The sequence below is a fragment of the Xenia sp. Carnegie-2017 genome, unplaced genomic scaffold, assembly GCF_021976095.1.
Source record: "Xenia sp. Carnegie-2017 unplaced genomic scaffold, XeniaSp_v1 HiC_scaffold_14, whole genome shotgun sequence".
Lineage (NCBI taxonomy): Eukaryota > Metazoa > Cnidaria > Anthozoa > Malacalcyonacea > Xeniidae > Xenia > Xenia sp. Carnegie-2017.
The window spans coordinates 10,009,943-10,032,607 of record NW_025813447.1 but is presented as its reverse complement, the minus strand read 5'-3'; the positions used below and the strand labels follow the sequence as shown (position 1 = coordinate 10,032,607).

General features: G+C 32.9%; 1 protein-coding gene and 4 long non-coding RNA genes across 5 annotated transcripts in view; 3 read left to right on the top strand and 2 right to left on the bottom strand.

The window, feature by feature from the left end:
- The first annotated feature begins 6,545 nt into the window (after nt 1-6,545).
- Nucleotides 6,546-8,086, top strand: LOC124433697. Its single transcript, XM_046983490.1, has 3 exons — nt 6,546-6,719; nt 6,794-7,108; nt 7,255-8,086. Exons 1-3 carry the CDS (start codon nt 6,566-6,568, stop codon nt 7,479-7,481), a joined length of 696 nt encoding a protein of 231 aa, XP_046839446.1. The 5' UTR covers nt 6,546-6,565; the 3' UTR covers nt 7,482-8,086.
- Nucleotides 8,018-10,610, bottom strand: LOC124433716. Its single transcript, XR_006944576.1, has 2 exons — nt 10,396-10,610; nt 8,018-8,309 (listed from the first exon to the last, which is right to left on the bottom strand). It is a non-coding gene; the product is annotated as an uncharacterized LOC124433716 (long non-coding RNA).
- Nucleotides 10,611-12,238: 1,628 nt separating this feature from the next.
- Nucleotides 12,239-22,665, bottom strand: part of LOC124433712 — a 31,512-nt gene continuing 21,085 nt past the window's right edge. The window contains exons 2-3 of the long non-coding RNA XR_006944570.1: nt 12,494-12,605; nt 12,239-12,397 (exon numbers count right to left, since the gene is read on the bottom strand). This is a non-coding gene — a long non-coding RNA (uncharacterized LOC124433712). The remainder of the gene's footprint in view (nt 12,398-12,493; nt 12,606-22,665) is intronic.
- Nucleotides 21,431-21,755, top strand: LOC124433719. Its single transcript, XR_006944580.1, has 2 exons — nt 21,431-21,507; nt 21,582-21,755. It is a non-coding gene; the product is annotated as an uncharacterized LOC124433719 (long non-coding RNA).
- LOC124433713 lies at nt 21,861-22,270 on the top strand. Its single transcript, XR_006944571.1, has 2 exons — nt 21,861-21,896; nt 22,044-22,270. It is a non-coding gene; the product is annotated as an uncharacterized LOC124433713 (long non-coding RNA).

The window sequence follows — 22,665 nt, the reverse complement described above, 5'->3', positions numbered from 1 at the left end:
TATTCGACATATTGCCGCCCACAGTACAGTGCAAAATTCTGGGTTGCGGTAACTTTGTTTTTGCATTGCGATCAAATTTGTTTTTGCATTGCGATCAAATTTGTTTTGCATTGCGATCAAATTTGTTTTGCATTGTTCGTGTTTTGCATCGCAAACAAAATCATTTTGCATTCAGCACATTATTTTTGTATCAAATATATTGTTTTTGAATTTAAGGGAATGTTTGTGCATTGACAAATTAATTTGTGAATTGCAGATACGGGCCACCGTATGTCTCGCATTGAAGGTCACAAAAGTCGTTTAACTGTCTCAATTCAGAGATTTTCCTGAAGAGCTACACAGTATTTTGACTGAATTGATCAGTGACAAATGACTTAGGAAAGTATCTTAATTCGCCAATCACAACAAATGATAACCACAAGCAAGTTAAGAATTATTAATTATGTCGCGTATTATTCATTATTTGCATGTGTTATAGTAATCAATAAACCTTTCGTTGCTTTTAAATGGATAGTAAGCTGAAGTTTTATATTGCAGGAGATTATATTTTAGGAATGAAAAAAAAATAGTGAAAAGCACTTTCTAGCCAAAGTGAATTAAAAAAATTAATGCTTGTTTTAAGGCAAATTGCCGTCACTAAAACGTTACAATCGGGAACAACTGAATACATGAGTATCCTCCCCCTCCCCTCCCCAATTTACTGTTCTGTAGACGGTCCTGCTTTCACGTATTAAACTAGGTATCCAAGGATAGTGCAAAGTGTTGAGATATGCTCTCATATTCTTCCTGTAATAAGTAAATAATTAAGTCAAGTGTAACTAACTAAATGATTATTTTAAGAGATACTTATGTGCAATAATCACAATATTTTTTATAGTTCCTAATAGCTTTCCGTTGATTGTAAATTAACCATACTTAGTAAAGAAACAAATATATCCATACTTAATATCTTGTATAAATAGAAGTAGTTTCACCATTATAAGATAGATCGTTGACCATAGACATTGACGTTGAACATTAAATGTGATCGAAATAGTTATCTTTGATATCTCTATTGTTCGTGTAAGTCAATATATACTAAAGAAGATAGATGGCTACATCACAAAACCTAACACAAAGTTTCTGAGAAAAATTGTTAGTAAACATGGGAAATAAAACTAGTTTTAAGAATGCGTAGTATCGCACCATGGCGTTTCAAAAAATGCTAAACAGACATTCATTTCGAGAAGTGGTTATCAAAAGCTAAGCCGTTTGCTTTTTGACGAATAGCTACAACTTGCTCCAAGATTGCGTAAATAAACGTTAATTTCGTATGCGCATTTACATACCGGACACATAATGAGGACATTTGGCACGCCACAATCATACATTCGTCATTCATGCATCACAATCTAGTTGAAATCCTCATTATCCGGTCAAAAGTATAGACTTTCAACAGTGGGAAAGTGTAAATTATATTTATAATCTAACAAGGATGCACATCACTTCAGTATAAATGATGATATAAGCGGTATACCATATGAAACATGTATATTTTTTAAAATTGTCGTTTAAATGAACAATAATATTTCTACCTAATATGACAAACCCAATTGAAGTATTTTTCCAGTAATAAAAATGCAAATTTGTAGAGATAAATGAACATCTCTAAAGCTGAAATTTAACTTTACATTATGTTGCATACAATATAGCTTTATATAAGCAATAAAGGACATGATTTGTTTTGCCACATAGACAAACGTATTGTATTTTTGAGGATTAATAACAAGAACTGTAAATGTGTTCCTTTAGTGAAATCAGTTATTCAAACGGCTCATTGCTGATAAAATTGGAGAAAGTCACGATTGAAACTAAATCGAGGTTAATTTTATGAGGCTTTATACAGTAGACGGGGAAAATTATATCAGGCTTCTCCAGGATTCATGGATTGTTTTTTAAATGAATTGATCATTACATGTTGATAAAATGATGTCAACAACTAAAAAAAAACACTTGCTGTGTTGAACCACAAACAAATTGGATACTAATTAGCTATGCTATGGTTATTTTTTATTATTTCTCCATGTGTGGTTTTCATTGAACAATGTCAAATATTTAATTTTATTCAGACTAACAGGCCAATATAGGTGAATCTTTTCAAAAGATTACCTAATATTGCTAAAAAAATTGACTGTGCTGATTGATACGAGTCACTAAGTCAAAGCATAATTGACACTGCGGCAGAGAAGGAATCATTCAATGCAAACGCTCTGTGCCTTTAGTTGGTCACTTAAAGTTTCCTTTTATTTTACCGCTGCAAAAGTTTACTTAAAGATCGTACTTGGTACAATACCAGAAATTGCAAATGTAAACACCAACTTTTAAAGTAAAAACAACATATGATATTAATAAATATGACAATTACTGAAATGCAAACATTTTTTGACAAGTCATCATAAAAAACTACCGGAAATGACAATAGCAACAATTATAGTGTAACTAGAAGTCGTCGATGAATATTGAACAAAATACCCCACCGACGGTCAAAGCAGTGGAGTGCGGTGACCGAATTTAATAGGCAAGCGCTGGGGGTGAGCACTTAACTTTATAATTACGTAAAACTACTCAAATTTCAAGTACATTATCCGCTGTGTAATAACTGCACCTTCTTTAACCAAATATATAAAAAGCCTGTAAATAAATTCTAACACATAGAACACTCACGACTGTTGTAAATAACTTCTTCGCTAGTGAATGAAATAATCACAAAATTTAATAGCGTTCTAGTACGTTGAACTCACGTTCGGAGCTCATACGAAAGACTTATATCACGCTAAAATCTACCGGAGACAAATATCAAAACCACTACGCAAAAGGAAGCTCTTGTCAATATTATAATCTTGTATTACATGCTACAGATAATATCTTCTACATACATAAATTGCAAGACAATGGGCGCGAAATGTATTGTAGCAGTCGTGATTATAACAATTAAGAACAGCCAGTTTCGCGCACAAAATTGGCACGGTGTGTAACAAACTGAGGCCATGGCGTTGTTTAATGTTTATATTTTGGTATAATGACGTCATGGCAACGTGTTCTCCGTTCTTCAAAATGTGTCACTGACTCGTACGTTTCAGAATATCGGAGAGTCGTGTTTATTATTTAGTATCTTGTAACTTTTATTTTTAGTCATTAATTTACGAATTCAACGACACAAGACTGACAAGAGCATAGTGTTTTGGTCATAATGCTAGTCATACTTTACCACAACACACGTTTGCGTGCATTTCGATATCTCTGCAGACTGCGGCCCCTGCTTGTTACGCACATTGTGCGCAGAAAATAATAAAATAACCAGTAAAGCACCTACTACTTTGAATTAGAAATCAGAACATTACTTTTCATCTCAGTCATCTTTAATAAACGATAACATTAACGGCGTGAATAATTCGAATGTCAATGTGTGAATATACGAATATTATTGCGCGCTGATATGTGTTAAAATTGCGAGCGTACAAGACTGTTAACCAATCGCTATCAAGCGGCGCCCTTAGAAGCGCCGCTTGCCTCGATATTCCTCGAATAAGAAGCCTCAAATCTAGATTAACGCATGCGCAAATGTTCAAATTGAGCACCGAAGGCAAGCGCGCTTGCCTTGGTTAATAAATAAGAAATTTTTAAGGTGTATTTAATCCACTTGACTAATCTTACAAGTGTCGCAAAGTGAAACCGAAAACCACGACAGAAAATCGCGTATAAATAGCAAGCATTTCAACTGTAAAGACAATTTAGACAAAAGATTACATTGACATTGTTTAGAACAGAAAAATTTAAACTGATTTTGCTGAGAGATTGATCCAAAAAATTTTTGTTCGGTAAAATGCTTAGGCAAGCGGCGCTTGCCTACGCTTGCATGACCGCACGCCACTGCCCAAAAGATAGCATAAAAGAATTAACGACATTGACGTTAACTTTTGGGTCGCGTTTATAACGGTTAACCGCAGCAAGTCCTTCACAGCTATGTACGTAATTTGGTGTCTGTTCACTGTAAAAACAATATCCATTAGGAAACCAACAATGATATCGTGTTAAAAAACTTACAGAGCATGACCATGCAACTCTTGAGATGGCTAGGCTACCGCTTAACAGTTAATAGATTGTCACTTTGTCGTTTGCAAGAGCTCAAATGCTTTGCTTTGCTGTCTTTTGTCTTCAATTTAAGAATTATTGCTGTGATTAGCGTATTTGTCGTGTTGATTGACAATTGAGTAGTTCTTCAAAGAACAGTTGAACACCAAAATGAGGATGTTACATAAAATTAAAATGACACGATGCATTTCGGAAAACTGCACCATAATTTTATAACTATCTTCATTTCAGTTTTCTACAGTTCTTAAGAACTACTTAAATTGTCGTTCACCATGACAAATATGTTAATCAGAGCAATATTAAAGTTCGTGACCACAATAAAGTCTTTGTTTTATACAAAAAATGTAATTTCCCTAAAACGTCATTGGAACTCATGCAATTGCCTCAATTCAAATCTGACTTTGCAATATTGTGCAGTCACTTAAAACTCTTCCCATACAGGCTATAACACAGTAATAGATTTCTGAAATGTGATTTCCCTACAACATCATTGGAATTGAATTGCGTCAAAGCTGACTTTGCAATATTTTGAGAGCAATGAGCTGCCTGAATTACTTATTACTTATTTCCAAAAACAGACGAGTTGTTTTTTCTTATAGTAACTAACTAATTTGAATTCTATATAGCTATCAAATAATTTTATGTTCTCGAATAAGTCATGCTGTTCATTTTTTGAATAAAGAATGCAATATTGTCAAAAAAATAATACATATCCAATTGTTTTTAGCTGTAGTAATGAAAACAATGATATAAATGTACCTTTAAAATTTTGTAACACGCAAATAGTTAAATGGATATATAGCCACCGTAGCACACCATAACCCATGACAAACAAAAATTATCAAAATCTACAACAAGCGCTACAATGCGTGTTTGCTCTTCCTATTTTAAAAATATAGCCACGTAAACAATTTGACACATCTTTGTTGCCCGGCTATATAAAAACATTCAAAAAGAAAAATTTACCCCGAAATTTGCCAGAAGCGAATCAACAATTACATCTCAATTAAATAGCTATGTAACTTGGCATTTCGACAATTCATTATATCTGTAAATTCTTCCCATTTCATATTACTCACAAAACATGATAAATTGATAATTCAGTAATGATTACGTCAAAATATAATGTGCCGACGTAGGATCGTTTAATTGAGACATGATTAACAGTGTAAATATTTACTTTTAAGCAAGTTGAGAGGATAGGCCAGCCTGACCATAGTGCAGAATATGAGAGAATAATGAAAGAGTAATTATGCTATGGGCCCACGCTTTCAGATTCTTCTTTATGATTTGAATTTTACAGTAACTTAATTAAGTGAAGCAAACAATGGTTTAAGAGTAAGAAATCTTAACATTTCAAGTGCCAGTTTATAAATTAATAACGACATAAATACTTCAATATAAAACTGGTTGATTACAGAGATTTGATGAGTCATCTTCAATGGTTCAGGGATGAATAAACATTGATTGTATAGTAAATAAACAATTAAATGAGAGTACCTACATAATGATTACATATGAATGACATTCCGTTCAAATATATTCATAGTACTTATCAAAATATAGGATGTCTTTGAAGACTACTTTCCATCTCAATTGTGGTTAAAATCTTAAATTTTTGAGGTTTATAAAACCATGCTATTGAAATTAGAGAGTATAAAAGACTTTTCAGAACTCATTATTTATAAAAGCGAAGCTAAGTTGTGAATTATAAGAGAGACAATACACCTGACATTGTACAAGATATCTTTGAGAAATCAGCTTGTAAAACAGAAGAAATGGGTGAGCAATGCATGTTTATTAATGATGGAGGAAATGCATAAATTTAGTCTTCAAGAAAATTATTTAATGAATTTCTTATAAATAAGACAGTTAAAGATACTTTTTGTTGACATTTTGTGATGACATAATTCTTTTGATGACATAATTCTACGATTAATGAATTCATTTTGTCAATAATATAATTGAGTGATTTACTGAAACACAATACACCATAACCCAACATCCCTTGTATTTTTTCACGATAAAATAAATGCTTCATAAAATGAGCAGTTCACGTGTGTAATAATGAGCATTAAACGATGAATTTTCTGAAAAACAATCTTTGTCTTCTTTAGGTGTCTTTAACAACTTCAAATATACATGCATAATATGTGTGGTGTTCATGAGCAAGAATGTGCATAGTAAAACAGAGAACAAGACTACTAACAATAAACCAGGTACAAAAACAAATAATGATTTGAATCACGATGAAAATGAGTTAACGTTAATATTCATTTTCTATAGTTTCAGTCCTCAAGGAAGAAGTTGTCTCAATTTATAATGAAAACTTCACTGACATTCCCAAGGACAGGGAGCCCTATTATGTTAAAGTTCAACGATGTGTCATCGAAAAAGATAAAATTCCTAATGTTCATTATGTTGGCCCCAACCTATGACATTGACAGAAGTCGAGATTGTCGTTCCTGATTTAAAAAACTACACAAAATTTTATAAATATATTGTATATAATCACACTTCTTGTTACCTGGAAAAGAACTTGACAGCCGTGAACTTTAATCTACACAAGAATCGACCTTCAAACGAAAGTAAGGACTTCTGTATTTAATTAAAATTTAAACTGAGATCTAAATTTGAAACGCTTTTCCTTTTGTGTTTACAGTTAACGAAACAGAATTTACAACAAAAGTAAAATACAATCCACCAAACGTGAAAACATGTAATGACTATTGCAAGCATCCACAACCTCGTTTTCATGTGTACAGTGAATATAAAAATGTTCTTTTAAATTATCTCTTTATCCCATTCACTCAATGCTTGCCTGGTTGCAACGCAACAGAGAAAATGAAGCATGTCGAATTAAAACTCCTGGATGGTTCAACCCAAAATGAAGTTGTCAGGAATCACACATCGTGCACTTTTTGGAATCCAAAAGTCCATAAAATTACACGTTCTAATAGCAGCCGCAGTGATCCAGGTAAAAAATTTTCAATTATGATTGAAAAATTTAACCAAAAAGCGTACTGTGTGTAATTAGATGTGCACAACTTTTGAGAAAAATTGCAAAATAATCATGTTTTACGATTTGCTTCATGATCTTATTTCCATAAAATTTCTCTACAGAAAGTCGACCCCAGGTGCTAAATAAAGGGTTATTTGTTTACATCACATCACCTAAATTGATGTTAGTTGCCTTCATTCTCTCGACTGTCCTCATCTCAATACTCATTCTGGACTGTAATCTGTGTCATCGTAAGAAAGGAATAATGTATTCGATAAAAAGTTGTGGAAAGAATGAAGAGTGTAAAGACTGCGTAAGAAGACAGCAGACTATGATAGAAATGGTTTAAGTATCAGTAGTTTTTGTGTCACATTTCTGCTAAAAACGAAGACATGAATGAATAAAGCATCTGAAACCAGGCCCATCGGAAGCTGTGGGGTTTGGGCAGGCTGCAACCCCCTTTCAGTAATTTTCAAAATTGTTGTGAAAATTTAACAAGCCCAGCTTTTCCCCAAATCTTCTAGGAGAAAGTCACATACCGTAGATTCTCGAAATAATAAACTGCCCGGTCTATTTCAATTTTAAAAAGGTGGCTAATTTAATGGTGCGGTTACTTTCAGTGGAAGGATGTTTCGAGACTCTAAGATATTTGAATTTTCAGACCCCCCCCATTCTTACTTAGAGCTTCCGACGGCGGTGAAAACAAGAAATGGCTGAACATTGTGTTGTGCGACAAGATGAATGACGTACAACTCATGACACTCCACGCAACGCTATTAAAGTGTATGAATTGTTTTCAGCAGAAACTGTGATCCTAATATTCTAATAATTGAATAATATTCTAAAAGCTGTATAACATTTGCACTATTTTCTGCCAAATCAACATTTATACTAGATATTTTTAATTAAATTAAATTTTCTTTATTGATATTAAACTGGAATTCATGATTATTATTGAATGTGATGAAAGTTGACTTGTTCTGAGAGCAGTAAAATGGGCAAGTTTTGTTGTTGCATATTCAAGCAACTTTTTGCTCATCTTGTGGGCATCCACTGAAGAAGGTTTTTAAAAGCCTTTTTTCCTCGTAAACCAGAATTATAAGACCAAAGGAATGATCAAGTCAGTTGGCAGATCATCATTTCAAAAGCTTTCCGTTTTCTTTTCTTTGATTGTGGACTAAATCAAGCATGAATAGACTACTTTAAGTACAAAGAGTAAATAGATAAAATCTTGGAGAATAACTGAACCAAATGCAATAATGACCAAATCAATTCAAGTGTTTTAGGGAACAAGCAACTTTTTCTTTGCAAAGGTAGTGGCAAGAAAATCGTTATTTTTGTAGATAAAACGTTTGTTACTTGCACCGCAATTAACGTAGCCGATATTCCGTCTTATGTCCAGCGTATCAGTGACGTGTGTCACGAAGCCAGAGTAGGGCCCTGGGACCAATGGGAAAATACTGGCCCTTCTTAAAAAATATTAGCTATTGTGCAACAGAAAATTATTTCATAAGAATCATCACTATCTTCTCCTTTCTCTTTTGAGTTATAAATATCATATTTTCCTTCATAAATTATTTAATTATATGTTTAAAAGATAGTTATATTGAGTTTCATTGAAGTTGATTTAAATTTTATATAAATGGTTGGTCATTAAATAAATAGATCAGTAGCTAAATCATTGCTAATTTTATGCTGATTACCAAAGAATAACACGTGCAAAATGTTAATATGGCGGACGATTTTTAAATTCTTTCCAATTCAAAAATAAAGCAAAGGAATAGACCGTTTTCGCCCTCCACGAATTAATAAATGACACACAAGAATGACGCCGAATCATCTAACAAATTTAACTTTGTTGCATTTTTAAAACGTTGTATAAAACGTTAAACTCACTTGACCTGTCTCGCATTGAAGGTGAAAAAGTCGTTTAACTATCTCAATTCAGAGATTTTTCTGAAGAGCTAGACAGTATTTTGACAAAATTGATCAGTGACAAATGACTTAGGAATCTATCTTAATTTGCCAATCACAACAAATGATAACCACAAGCAAGTTAAGAATTATTAATTATGTCGCGTATTATTCATTATTTGCATGTGTTATAGTAATAAATAAACCTTTCGTTGCTTTTTAAATTGATATTAAGCTGAAGTTTTAATATTGCAGGAGATTATATTTTAGGAATGAAAAAAAAATAGTGAAAAGCACTTTCTAGCCAAAGTGAATTAAAAAAAATTAATGCTTGTTTTAATGCAAATTGCCACCACTAAAACGTTACAATCGGGAACAACTGAATACATGAGTATCCTCTCCTTCCCCTCCCCAATTTACTGTTCTGTAGACGGTCCTGCTTTCACGTATTAAACTTGGTATCCAAGGATAGTGCAAAGTGTTAAAATATGCTCTCATATTCTTCCTGTAATTAGCAAATAATTAAGTCAAGTGTAACGAAGGAAAACAATTGGAAACAGTTAAACCATCCAAACGATACAATTTGAAACGATTAATTTTTAAAGACGAAAACTAGAAAAGTGAAAGCCAACCCGTAAAACAACAAGGACGAGAAAGAAGGCAAGCTTTGTTTCAGGTGAAATAATGCCATGTAATAATCTTTTGAATAACGTCGCTTTCTCGGTCTTTACTGAAAATATCAGACCTTTGTCTTTTCTACAAACCTTGCCCTACGGGCTCGGTCTGTACAAGAAGACATCAGTCCGATATTTCTCCGAAAAGACCTCGCTCAGCTATTAATGACTTAGTATTGTAACTGGATTTCAGGGAAATTACATCGGGATTTCGGGGTGACTATGGTTGAATTCGAGGGAGCTAGTTAAGTAGCAGAATTTTGGGCTCATACAATTATTTTACTCGCACGCCCTATTTAAATCTCACCTTGTCTTGAAGCAAAAGAAACAGTTGGAGTTACCCAGATAATATGCAAACAATGGCAGCAAATATATTAGATAATCACAGCGAATATATAAATGACTCTGTTCAGTATAGAGTCACTCATTATTCAAAATATGAAGACTATAGACTAAAAAACAGTCGATATGTAAAAGAAAAATCTCAAAACGCAGCAACAGCTGTGATATATACTCAATACACACTTATCATCGTATCAAACATTTAAATGTCAGTACACTTTCACGATACTTAAAATTTATCTTTATATTCGGTACCTTCTTTAAGTTACAGCATTCTTTATTAACCTCTTCTACAAAACGCTTTCAAAGCCTCGGTAAAAGTACATTACTTACACGTTTGTAATTGAAAACAGCAGCGTGCTTCTGTGTCCCATCCTCGTCATTATTGAAACCCAAAATGAAGCATTCGACTGCATTGCGTAAACTTTAATTATTGTACTCACAGATTACCAATTGGCGAATTATCAAAGTCATTGTATCTCTTAATTCTCAAGTGAAGGTAGTTATTGTTTAGCAATGCTAGAGAGCATGAACACTTCTGCTTTATACAATACATATGCATAAAAATTGTTAATGAGTTCTATAGAGATATTAATATGAAATTCAGCAGTATTATTCTATTGAAATGCTGTCACTGTTTGCTTATTGGTGGGTTGCAACCATCCTCCTGAGAGTAAGAGAACAATGGAATGCAGGCGATGTTGGATGAAATTTGCATTGTAAATAAGGAAAATCCTTTGTTAAAATCATCCAACATGGCGACTATGACGTAGCTTGCAATCCAAGAATTGCGTTGATTACCCTACGTTTTACTTTCCTTCACTTTTGATGAATTTGAGACATGCACTCCTATATATGGAGAGAGCATGAAAAAATACTGAAAAGTGTATTGGTGAGTAAAGGCAGTAATTTTTAAAAATAATTTTAGTATCGAGTAGGATTTTCTGCATGCTGTTGTTAATACGACTTGATCCTTTCTTACATCGCAAAGTTAAGTTACTAAATTTATCAATATTAATGTTAAAGAATGCAAAAGTCGAACCTACCTCAGAAATGTATTTTATTTCACATACAGAACAACTCCTCACATAAAAGGTGTTACGACAATTGCTCTGCATGACGATGGCAATGAATGGTGCATCGCAACCGCTGATAGAGATGGAGTCATTAATATTTGGAATTAAACGTTTGGAAATAAGATATTTCGTTCAAACAACAAAATCTGAAATGAAACCACGAAACATCTAGGAGTGGAAAATAACCTCCGAATAACATTATGAACATGCTTAACTTTATGAAGGCTAAAAATCACTAAAGGCTGCTTCTTAGCATACACATATAGTAATTGATGTAACTCTAATATGCATGGCATAATTTGACCTTTCAAGTATAGTTTTATTTGTTGCGTTGTAACGTTACATAAGTTGAAAGAAATAGGAAAAAAGTTATTAAAATATTTATTTCGAATACAACAAAAAACGAATGAAGAACAAGTAGAAGAACAATCCAATCAATTAAAACTTACCTGTTTCAACACTGATAAGTGATTCTCAAACATTCGTCGTAACTTCAATATTTTACGAGATAGGATCTGCACATGCGCGAAGGTATTTCTACACTCTTCCTGAGTACCCCGAGAAAGGCCTATCGCAAATGATCTCGGGGTCTGATGGGCGGAAGGTTTTTACGTATTTGCATCCCCATGTAGGATAGCGAGGGGCTGAAATCTCCACCGAAACGTTAACATGCAGCGTTCTAGTGCCTTACGCTTAAGAAGGTATCGGAAAGCATGGACTGAATACGGGGTTTTTTCTTTTGAATTTTATATTTGGTTTATTTCATAAAAAAACTAGAACATTCAAGGATACTGCAAAGGTTCAGAATACTTCTGCCTCTTTGACTTAGAATTTAAAGCAACTCTAAGCATGTTTATACGTTTTTTACATGTTACCTTTTACAATGTAACTTTCTCATGACTCTCTCGTGACGAGCGAGAGCCTCCTCTTAAAATATAACTTTCTCATCATGAATAAAAGCATCCATGGGCTTCATGAAAAAAAGGGATTATCTACTTTTTTATAATAGATTTTACAAAGATAACTTTAACAAGCCAAGCAATTTGTATCGTCTAAATTGAACCTCGCTTTCAACCCTTATGTTATAAAATTTTGATTTATTTTGGATAGTAAATTTCTTTTTACCTTACAATATTTTCATGATTCAATCTAGAAAGGAACTTCTCTTCTCGAGCAATTTTGCGATTTAACAGAACACTTGTCTGATTCAAATAAATTCTTTTGATCGCATAGAGATAGCCGTCCAATTTATTATGTACCTAAGCGTATATAAAGCATTTTCAAATCACGTACAAAATTTCTTTCACATGACCAAATTACCGTCTATTTAAAGGATGTATGTAATAAAAAGTTACCTTCACAACTGAAGCAAACCCTCCTGTCATTAACATCCCAAATGTTATGCAGCACAAATGTAACTTTGACGACAAACTGCATAGACCAACTCTTGAACACTGTTCTCGATTACTGTAAATAATCATTACGAAATGTTGATTAAATATTCTGAAGTAATTATCTATGAAATAAATTTACATAGATGATGCAAACTATTTTTTGATTCGGCGGAAGTGATGTGCCATAGGAGCAGAGATGATGAGTCAGCACGGGCGACGAGTTAGTAATATAAGTAATTAACAATTTAACAGTTGCACGTAGCACATATCGTCATGGAGCAAAATGACACTCAACTGTTATTGGTTAGTTTCAGTACATTTAATCGCAAATAGCAATGTACTACAAATTATGTAACAACAACGTAAAATTCAGTAAGAGTGAAAAATTCTCTGATAAATTGTCTGCAAAAAATTTCATACGTTTCCCTCCTCGCTATATGATGAAGTATAATTGTAGAAATTGGAAAACTCAAAAGCCTTCTCGTGGCTTAGCAGCTTAGCTCTAAATTTAAAACGGCTGAAGTTGAAGACGAAACGTCGACAGTAATGACCCTTGCCATTACTTTCGCGATGGCCGTGTTGCAAAATCATAGCTACGTCTGTTATGCTTATTATAAAAGCTGACGTCAGTCAGAGTTAAGTTGACTCTGGAGATGACTACCGCTAAGGTTGTCGAAACGTCAGTCTACATCAATACCAACAGTCCTTCTCAGGACTCTACTAACCTGGACGATCTTCATCCACAAACATGTTACGATACTCCCAGGGTTCAACCATTCACTTTATTACTGTTTTGTGTTAGTGAACTGTCATTTTTTTGGTGAAACTTGCCGACATTGTGAAAATATTAGCCTGTTAAGACCAATACATACGTAGAAGACACGCGATATCAATGACTATCGCACATGTGATGACAAACATTGCCTACAGCTGTGACTCGAGGAAAATATTTGGATAAATCGATTCTAAAAGAAGCGTTAAGTGATTTCTAGGCAGCCGATGATGTATAAACAATTGACAAGCTTGAAATCGTCAGCTTGCAACGTACCACTTACAGGTCATAAAATTGCCGTGTTTTCCTAACTTATTTTAATTGCATTATTGCCTCCGTGGAGAATATTAATTACGTACGCACTCTCCAAAAACTCGTTTAATGTACTACTTAAATAAATATTACAGCATCAATATTGTTGCCAATGAAGTGCCAGGCAGGAAACGGATTCTCAATATAAATATTAGAGTCAACAAATAATTTTAAACATAGTCATAAACAATTTGGTTTTATGAAAGTTATTAAAAGAGTGACGTTTCGTCTTTACTCAAGACATCTAGTTAGTCTGAAGACACCTAATTAGTCAAGACACATTTTACTCAAGACACCTAATTAGTCTGAAGATGTCTTGAGTAAAGACGAAACGTCCTCTTTAATAAATTTCATAAAACCAAATTGTTATGACTATGTTTAAAATTATTGTTGGGCTCTATATTTATTGAGAACTACAGCATCAACTAATTTCGTTGATAGCGACGACTTTGTCAAATGACATCAATTTTAATTCTTGTGTTTTGATGGATATATATTTCTTTAATGCAAGACTTTTTGTCTTATTTAGATGTCCTTGAAAACATCAAATATACGTGGGTAGTATACATTATGCGCATGGCATTTGGCAAAATATCAAGGCAACTAATTAGAATGCGCATTATATACGTAATATGAAAGTTATATAACAATTGCCAGAGTAGTTAGGAAAAGTTTAAGTCAAGTGTCACATTTCCGTAACAAAGTCGAAAGAAACAGGAAAAATTTATCAAACAATTTATTTAGAAATATAACTAATAAGAAATGAGGAAAAGTAGAAGAACAATCCAATAAGTTAAAACTTATCAATTTCACCTGTAATAAGTGACTTTATGGTTAACACACTTGATGTTTGTACATTCGATGAATTTTTCACAAGAGATTAATTTAACACATTTTATTTTAACACATTGCGTAATTCGCTGAAAATCTCTACGTGCTTGACATTAAATTTTAAGATCTATTTTACCTACAACATCGATGAAATTAAATTGACATTAAAACTTCAAATCTAAACATTTATGCACCGAACGATATGACTGTAGTACTTTGAGAACATAGAGATGTTAGCAATAGAAAATTACTTCCTCAATCTCAAAGCAAACTAACACATTCCTTAATAACAATTTTATTCTACATCATATATTTCTTTGTTGGGTATTTTTCCGGCAAAGGGGAAGCGCGCGCCGCCGCTTCGCCCATCACCCTAAATCCGCCCCCGTCATATTACACCCTAAATTTCCATTAAAAGTAATTTAGTTTCAGGTATCATTGACTGAGGAATTACTCCAAAGTTAGTTAAAGATTTAAGTAAAATGTTTTGAACCTCGATTGTTTGCATGGAGAATTCTTCAAACTTATTGGCAAAACATCAAGCTAAATCGCTTTCATTTAACAATCACATTTTCGATATTGTGCATGAAAAATTCTAGTTTTCAGTTCACATTCACGTTACTTAGCAAAAAATAATTCGAAACTGACCACAATAGTAAAACCACAATGCGAAACCGAACTGTTATGATAAATAATTACATGCACATAAGCAACCATTTTCATTGTTTAGTTAACGTCACAATACTAACTAAAACGTGACTAAAGATAACCTCAATTAACTTGCCTAGCGCATATCATGTATGATAATGTATGATATAATGTTGTACACCAAACATATGTACTCCAAGATTTTAACATAATTATCGAATCCAATGAAAAACAGATTAGTAGCTACATCATAAAATAATGTATGATTACAACAAAACGAACCGTCTTTAAAAGACTATTTAGAGCTAATGGTAAATTTTACTTGACTTGCCACGGCATTTTCACATGATTACAAGTTAAGAATGAAAGGGTTTAAAAATAAAATAAAGATATTTGCACAGACAGATTTCTTTATATAGACACAATGCCTTTCCCCATAGTAATAACACCAGGTACTATACACCACTAACCACTATACCACCAAACTCTATTTAGAAAACAAAAATGTAACAAATTACATGAACATACTGTGAATGAAGCTTGAGTGAATAATATATTTCTGTAATGAAAAAAATCAGGTAGCCACACATGTTTTTCGAAAAGATTTTATGTTTTGGACTGAATGCTTTCAAAAAAATTATGAAAATTTCCGTCGAAACTGATTTGCGGTTAGCACACAAAAACACATCATCCTTATTCTGACAGCGCATTTCGGAGGCAAGGAAGAACTTTCACTCCTTTCGAACAAACTGGAAGATTCCAGGTAGCAAAAAGTAGAGCAAATAAATAGAACCGACGCTTGGAGATTCATTCATACTTAGTACTCGGCTGCACATACAAGAACAGCTGAAGACTGTCAAAAAATAGCAAACCAAAGAAAATCGAAATTATTGTGAGAAATCGTTCGCTCGCTCATATTGGAAAAAGAAAAGCAATGGGTGAGTCAGAACTACAGTTGTTGTAAAATTATCGGCAGTTTATATATTGGTAAATGTAATGATTTCTTCAGCGAATACTTTTTTAAAACAATAAAAATGGAGCACATGAATTTAAAATCTTACAAAAAACTGACAAAATTATCTCACAGTAGGGCGGAGCTCTGATCTCATGCAATACTGAATGATAATTAATTTGCAGTAACTCTAACATAAGCCAATATACGTCATAAGATCTAATCAAGTTAGCTTGCTATTAATAAAAACAGTGCCGGACCGGGGTACGTCAAAAAATAAATTACTGCTGCTCCTTTTACAATATATTTACAAGTTTACAAACATTTTAGATGCAAGTGCATTGGTAAACTTATATTCATTAGAAATTTCGAACTAATAGTGTTTTTGAACGTATTTTTCGAATATAAAATCGAATTGAGCTATATAACTTTATTTTGCCGAACGCTGAGTCCGCTTATGATTTAAAAACAAATTTTGTCGGCAAAAAATAGTTGGAACTTTAACATACATAGACGTTTTCCGCCGTTCAAACAAGGATGACGTTATTACAAACTCTCTATACAAAGAGATATTGAAACAATGACGCAAAAAACGTCATTTGCAGTAATGAGTGCGTGACTAACAATGTACGTATTGTATAAAAATACCTATTTTACAAAGTGTTATAAAGTCTTTATTTTCAATGACTAATATTACGTACACATTTACACAATATCTCATCAGATAAGTAAATACGAAAGTATACATACACATAACAATACAAAATTTGCATCTACAGCAAAAGATTATCTCGGGAAGATAAAACGACAAATTTGTCTTGATTTAGAGTAAAATTTGACGATTCTACTAAAATACTTGTCTGTTTAGCCCACTTGCCTTTGTGAGTACAAATTCGAGCAAAAAAAACTTTTGGCAAGATATAGCATATGACATTAAACGCGCATAGGTGTAGTTAGAGCATGAGTCAGTACAGACAATTTCGTCATCGCCTGTTTAAACGTACTTCGCATACAATTGTAATTGCTGTAATTTCATCAGCGATACCTTCCAACTGATTTGATACATTCCAACTGATTCGATACACTCCAACTGATTTGATACATTCCAACTGATTTCATACATTTCAAATGATTTTATACATTCGAGATTCAAACTGATTTTATACAATAAAATGATTTACAACACTACCTATTCATAAATAGTTGTAGTTGTTGTAATTCAGGTGATACTTACTAGTATCAAATTTGATCATTTATCGTACAAGAATTCGAAAGTAAAGATGAATTGCCATCGCCGATAATCGTTCACGTGTAAATTTCTTATGTTGTAAATGTTGTAAAGTTGGACAAGTTCAACTTCTAGAACAGCTCCCGATTTGTCTGCGATTAAATTACAACAATTACAACGCGTTTACTTATAGTTGTAATTGCTGCAAACGTTCATCACCGATCGAATTACAACAATTACAACTATATGTGAACTAGGCTTTATGTAAAGTTGGTGTTGACAGACGAAAACTTTTCCTGCAGTTTCTTTTATCATGCACTTTTATGACATTACCAATTAAGGAAGTTCACAAATTTTTATTCTTTAGCAGCTCAAGAGATAATTGTTTAATTGTATACATGTGTTAAGAGTGTCTTTGTATAAGTCAAGCTTGAATTAATATCTACGATAACATAGCTAGATTTCTATCTTCAAGTTCTTATGTATCGAATGTAGTGTGGAATGTCTGAGACTGTTACAGTAGCATTCCGATCGTTCACACGAAATCTTGGACGAAAACATTAAAAATTTAAAATATTTTACGAGTAAAGCTAAACTATCTTTTCAAAGCATTTCTATAATGCCAGAGACAAATTTAGCTCCTAATATGGTTTGAATTACTGAATGGGAATACCATAGACGCTCACGAAACACAAAGCAACCAATATTTGTCCTTATAATAACCCAGCATGACAGTCGTAGGCGAATATATTATTTTCATTGTCTGTAATATACAGGTCAATGCATATCAAAACATGCTGCAATAAATAACTAAAATAAGCAATGATATCGAAACATTAAAAGGGAAAACCATCGAGTATTTATGTGTAGATCTGATTAGTTACATAGAAAACTTTATTTTAGTAAAATACAAAACTTCTTCTGACAGCAAGCGGTCAAAAGGAGACTTTTGACAGCAAGCGGTTAAAAGGAGACTACTAAGTCTATTCTTCGGCAAACGACAAAATGAATATCAAATGCATATGAACAGACATGAAAACCAGGCCGTATGCACAATCTTAACCACATAGTTGTAAATAATATCTTACGGTGCCCGACAGTGATTGTTTAATATTATACACGATTTATATATTAGTAAAAATATCCTGCAGTCTCAGTTTGATTTCGGTCTCAAAAAAATCCCTTAAACTACGAAAGAGAGTTGTGCAAGAAGTTAATATTTTTAACCATTGCATACAAACAGAAACCATTGCTTTAACAATGAAAAATATGAAGATGTATAACCGGAATATTATTTGTGTAATAAGCCAATACACCGGCGTACATCGATGTTATAATAACTAATTATCATATTACAAAACGATGCTAATATGTAGTATTTGATTGTATATATTGAATAAGTTGTAAATAAATCAACACTGAACAACTGACAGAGCAAGACCCAAAAGATAGCATGAAAGAATTAACGACATTGACTTCAAGCGTTTATAACAGGTTAACCGCATCAAGTCCTTCACAGCTATGTATGTATTTTGGTGTTTGTTCACTGTAAAAACAATATCCATTAGGAAACCAACAATGATATCGTGTTAAAAAACTTACAGAGCATGACCATGCAACTCTTGAGATGGCCGCTAGGCTACCGCTTAACAGTTAATAGATTGTCACTTTGTCGTTTGCAAAAGCTCAAATGCTTTGCTTTGGTGTCTTTTGTCTTTAATTTAAGAAAATATTTTAATTCTTGCTTTGATTAGCGTATTTGTCGTGGTGATTGACAATTGAGTTGTTCTTCAAAGAACAGTTGAACACCAAAATGAGGATATCACATAAATTAAAATGACACGATGCATTTCGTCAAACTGCACCATAATTTTATAACTATCTTCATTTCAGTTTTCTACAGTTCTTAAGAACTACTTAAATTGTCGTTCACCATGACAAATACGTTAATCACAGCAAATTAAAGTTCGTGACCACAATAAAGTCTTTGTTTTATAAAAATGTAATTTCCTAAAACGTCATTGGAACTCATGCAATTGCCTCAATTCAAATCTGACTTTGCAATATTGTGCAGTCACTTTAAACTCTTCCCGTACAGGCTATATACACAGTAATAGATTTCTGAAATGTGATTTCCTACAACATCATTGGAATTGAAGTGCGTCAAAGCTGACTTTGCAATAATTTGAGAGCAATGAGCTGCCTGAATTACTTATTACTTATTTCCAAAACAGACGAGTTGTTTTTTATAGTAACTAACTAATTTGCAATTCTATATAGCTATCAAATAATTTTATGTTCTCGAACAAGTCATGGAGTTCATCTTTTGAACAAAGAATGCACTATTGTCAAAAAAAATACATATCCAATCGTATTTAGCTGTAGTAATGAAAAAAAATGATATAAATGTAGCTTTAAAATTTTGTAACATGCAAATAGTTAACTGGATATATAGCCACCGTAGCACACCATAATCCATGACAAACAAAATTATCAAAATCTACAACAAGCGCTACAATGCGTGTTTGCTCTTCCTATTTTAAAAATATAGCCACGTAAACAATTTGACACATCTTTGTTGCCCGGCTATATAAAACAATCAAAAGAAAAATTTACCCCGGAATTTGCCAGAAGCAAATCAACAACTACATCTCAATTAAATAGCTATGTAACTTGGCATTTCGACAATTCATTATATCTGTAAATTCTTCCCATTTCATATTACTCACAAAACATGATAAATTGATAATTCAGTAATGTTTACGTCAAAATATAATGTGCCGACGTAGGATCGTTTAATTGAGAGACATGATTAACAATGTAAATATTTACTTTTTAAGCAAGTTGAGAGGATAGGCCAGCCTGACCATAGTACAGAATATGAGAGAATAATGAGAGAATAATTATGCTATGGGCCCACGCTTTCAGATTCTTCTTTATGATTTGAATTTTACAGTAACTTAATTAAGTGAAGCAAAAAATGGTTTAAGAGTAAGAAATCTTAACATTTCAAGTGCCAGTTTATAAATTAATAACGACATAAAATACTTCAATATAAAACTGGTTGATTACAGAGATTTGATGATTCATCTTCAATGGTTCAGGGATGAATAAACATTGATTGTATAGTAAATAAACAATTAAATGAGAGTACCTACATAATGATTACATATGAATGACATTCCGTTCAAATATATTCATAGTACTTATCAAAATATAGGATGTCTTTGAAGACTAATTTCCATCTCAATTGTGGTTAAAATCTTAAATTTTTGAGGTTTATAAAACCATGCTATTGAAATTAGAGAGTATAAAAAGACTTTTCAGAACTCATCATTTATAAAAGCGAAGCTAAGTTGTGAATTATAAGAGAGACAATACACCTGACATTGTAAAAGATATCTTTGAGAAATCAGCTTGTAAAAGCAGAAGAAATGGGTGAGGAATGCATGTTTATTAATGATGGAGGAAATGCATAAATTTAGTCTTCAAGAAAATTATTTAATGAATTTCTTATAAATAAGACAGTTAAAGATACTTTCATTAGTGTTGACAAATTTCTTTGATGACATAATTCTACGATTAATGAATTTATTTTGTTAATAATATAATTGAGTGATTTACTGAAATACAACACACCATAACCCAACATCCCTTGTATTTTTTCACGATAAAATAAATGCTTCATAAAATGAGCAGTTAGCGTGTGCAATAATGAGCATTAAACGATGAATTTTCTGAAAAACAATCTTTGTCTTCTTTAGGTGTCTTAAACAACTTTATATATACATGCATAATATGTGTGATGTTCATGAGCAAGAATGTGCATAGTAAAACAGAGAACAAGACTACTAACAATAAACCAGGTACAAAAACAAATAATGATTTGAATCACGATGAAAAAAAGTTAACGTTAATATTCATTTTCTATATTTATAGTCCTCGAGCAAGAAGTTGTTTCAATTTATAACGAAAACTTCACTGACATTCCGAAGGACAGAGAGCCATATTATGTTAAAGTTCAACGATGTGTCATCGATAAAGATAAAATTCCTACATGTTCATTATGTTGGCCCCAACCTATGACATTGACAGAAGTCGAGATTGTCGTTCCCGATTTAAAATGAGCAAAATTTTACAAATATATTGTATATAATCACACTTCTTGTTACCTGGAAAAGATCTTGCCGGCTGTGAACTTAATTTACACAAGAATCTACCTTCAAACGAAAGTAAGGACTTCTGTATTTAATTAAAATTTAAATTGAGATCTAAATTTGAAACGCTTTTCCTTTTGTGTTTACAGTTAACGAAACAGAATTTACAACAAAAGTAAAATACAATCAACCAAACGTGAGAACATGTAATGACTATTGCAAGCATCTACAACCTCGTTTTCATCTGCACAGTGAATATACAAAGGTTCTTTTAGAATATCTCTTTATCCCATTCACTCAATGCTTGCCTGGTTGCAAAGCAAATGAGACAATGAAGATTAACAAAACAAAAACCCACGATGGTTCAATCCAGTTTGAAGTCATTAAAGAACACAAATCTTGCAATCTCTGGAACAAAAAAGTCCATGAGAGTACACCTTATCGTAGCAGACGCAGTGATCCAGGTAAAAATTTTTCAATTATGATTGAAAAATTTAACCAAAAAGCGTACTGTGTGTAATTAGATGTGCACAACTTTTTGAGAAAAATTGCAAAATAATCATGTTTTACGATTTGCTCCATGATCTTATTTCCATAAAATTTCTCTACAGAAAGTCGACCCCAGGTGCTAAATAAAGGGTTATTTGTTTACATCACATCACCTAAATTGATGTTAGTTGCCTTCATTCTCTCGACTGTCCTCATCTCAATACTCATTCTGGACTGTAATCTGTGTCATCGTAAGAAAGGAATAATGTATTCGATAAAGAGTTGTGGAAAGAATGAAGAGTGTAAAGACTGCGTAAGAAGACAGCAGACTATGATAGAAATGGTTTAAGTATCAGTAGTTTTGTGTCACATTTCTGCTAAAACGAAGACATGAATGAATAAAGCATCTGAAACCAGGCCCATCGGAAGCTGTGGGTTTGGGCAGGCTGCAACCCCTTTCAGTAATTTTCAAAATTGTTGTGAAAATTTAACAAGCCCAGCTTTTCCCAAATCTTCTAGGAGAAAGTCACATACCGTAGAGTCTCGAAATAATAAGCTGCCCGGGCTATTTCAATTTTAAAAAGGTGGCTAATTTAATGGTGCGGTTACTTTCAGTGGAAGGATATTTCGAGACTCTAAGATATTTGAATTTTCAGACCCCCATTCTTACTTAGAGCTTCCGACGGCGGTGAAAACAAGAAATGGCTGAACATTGTGTTGTGCGACAAGATGAATGACGTACAA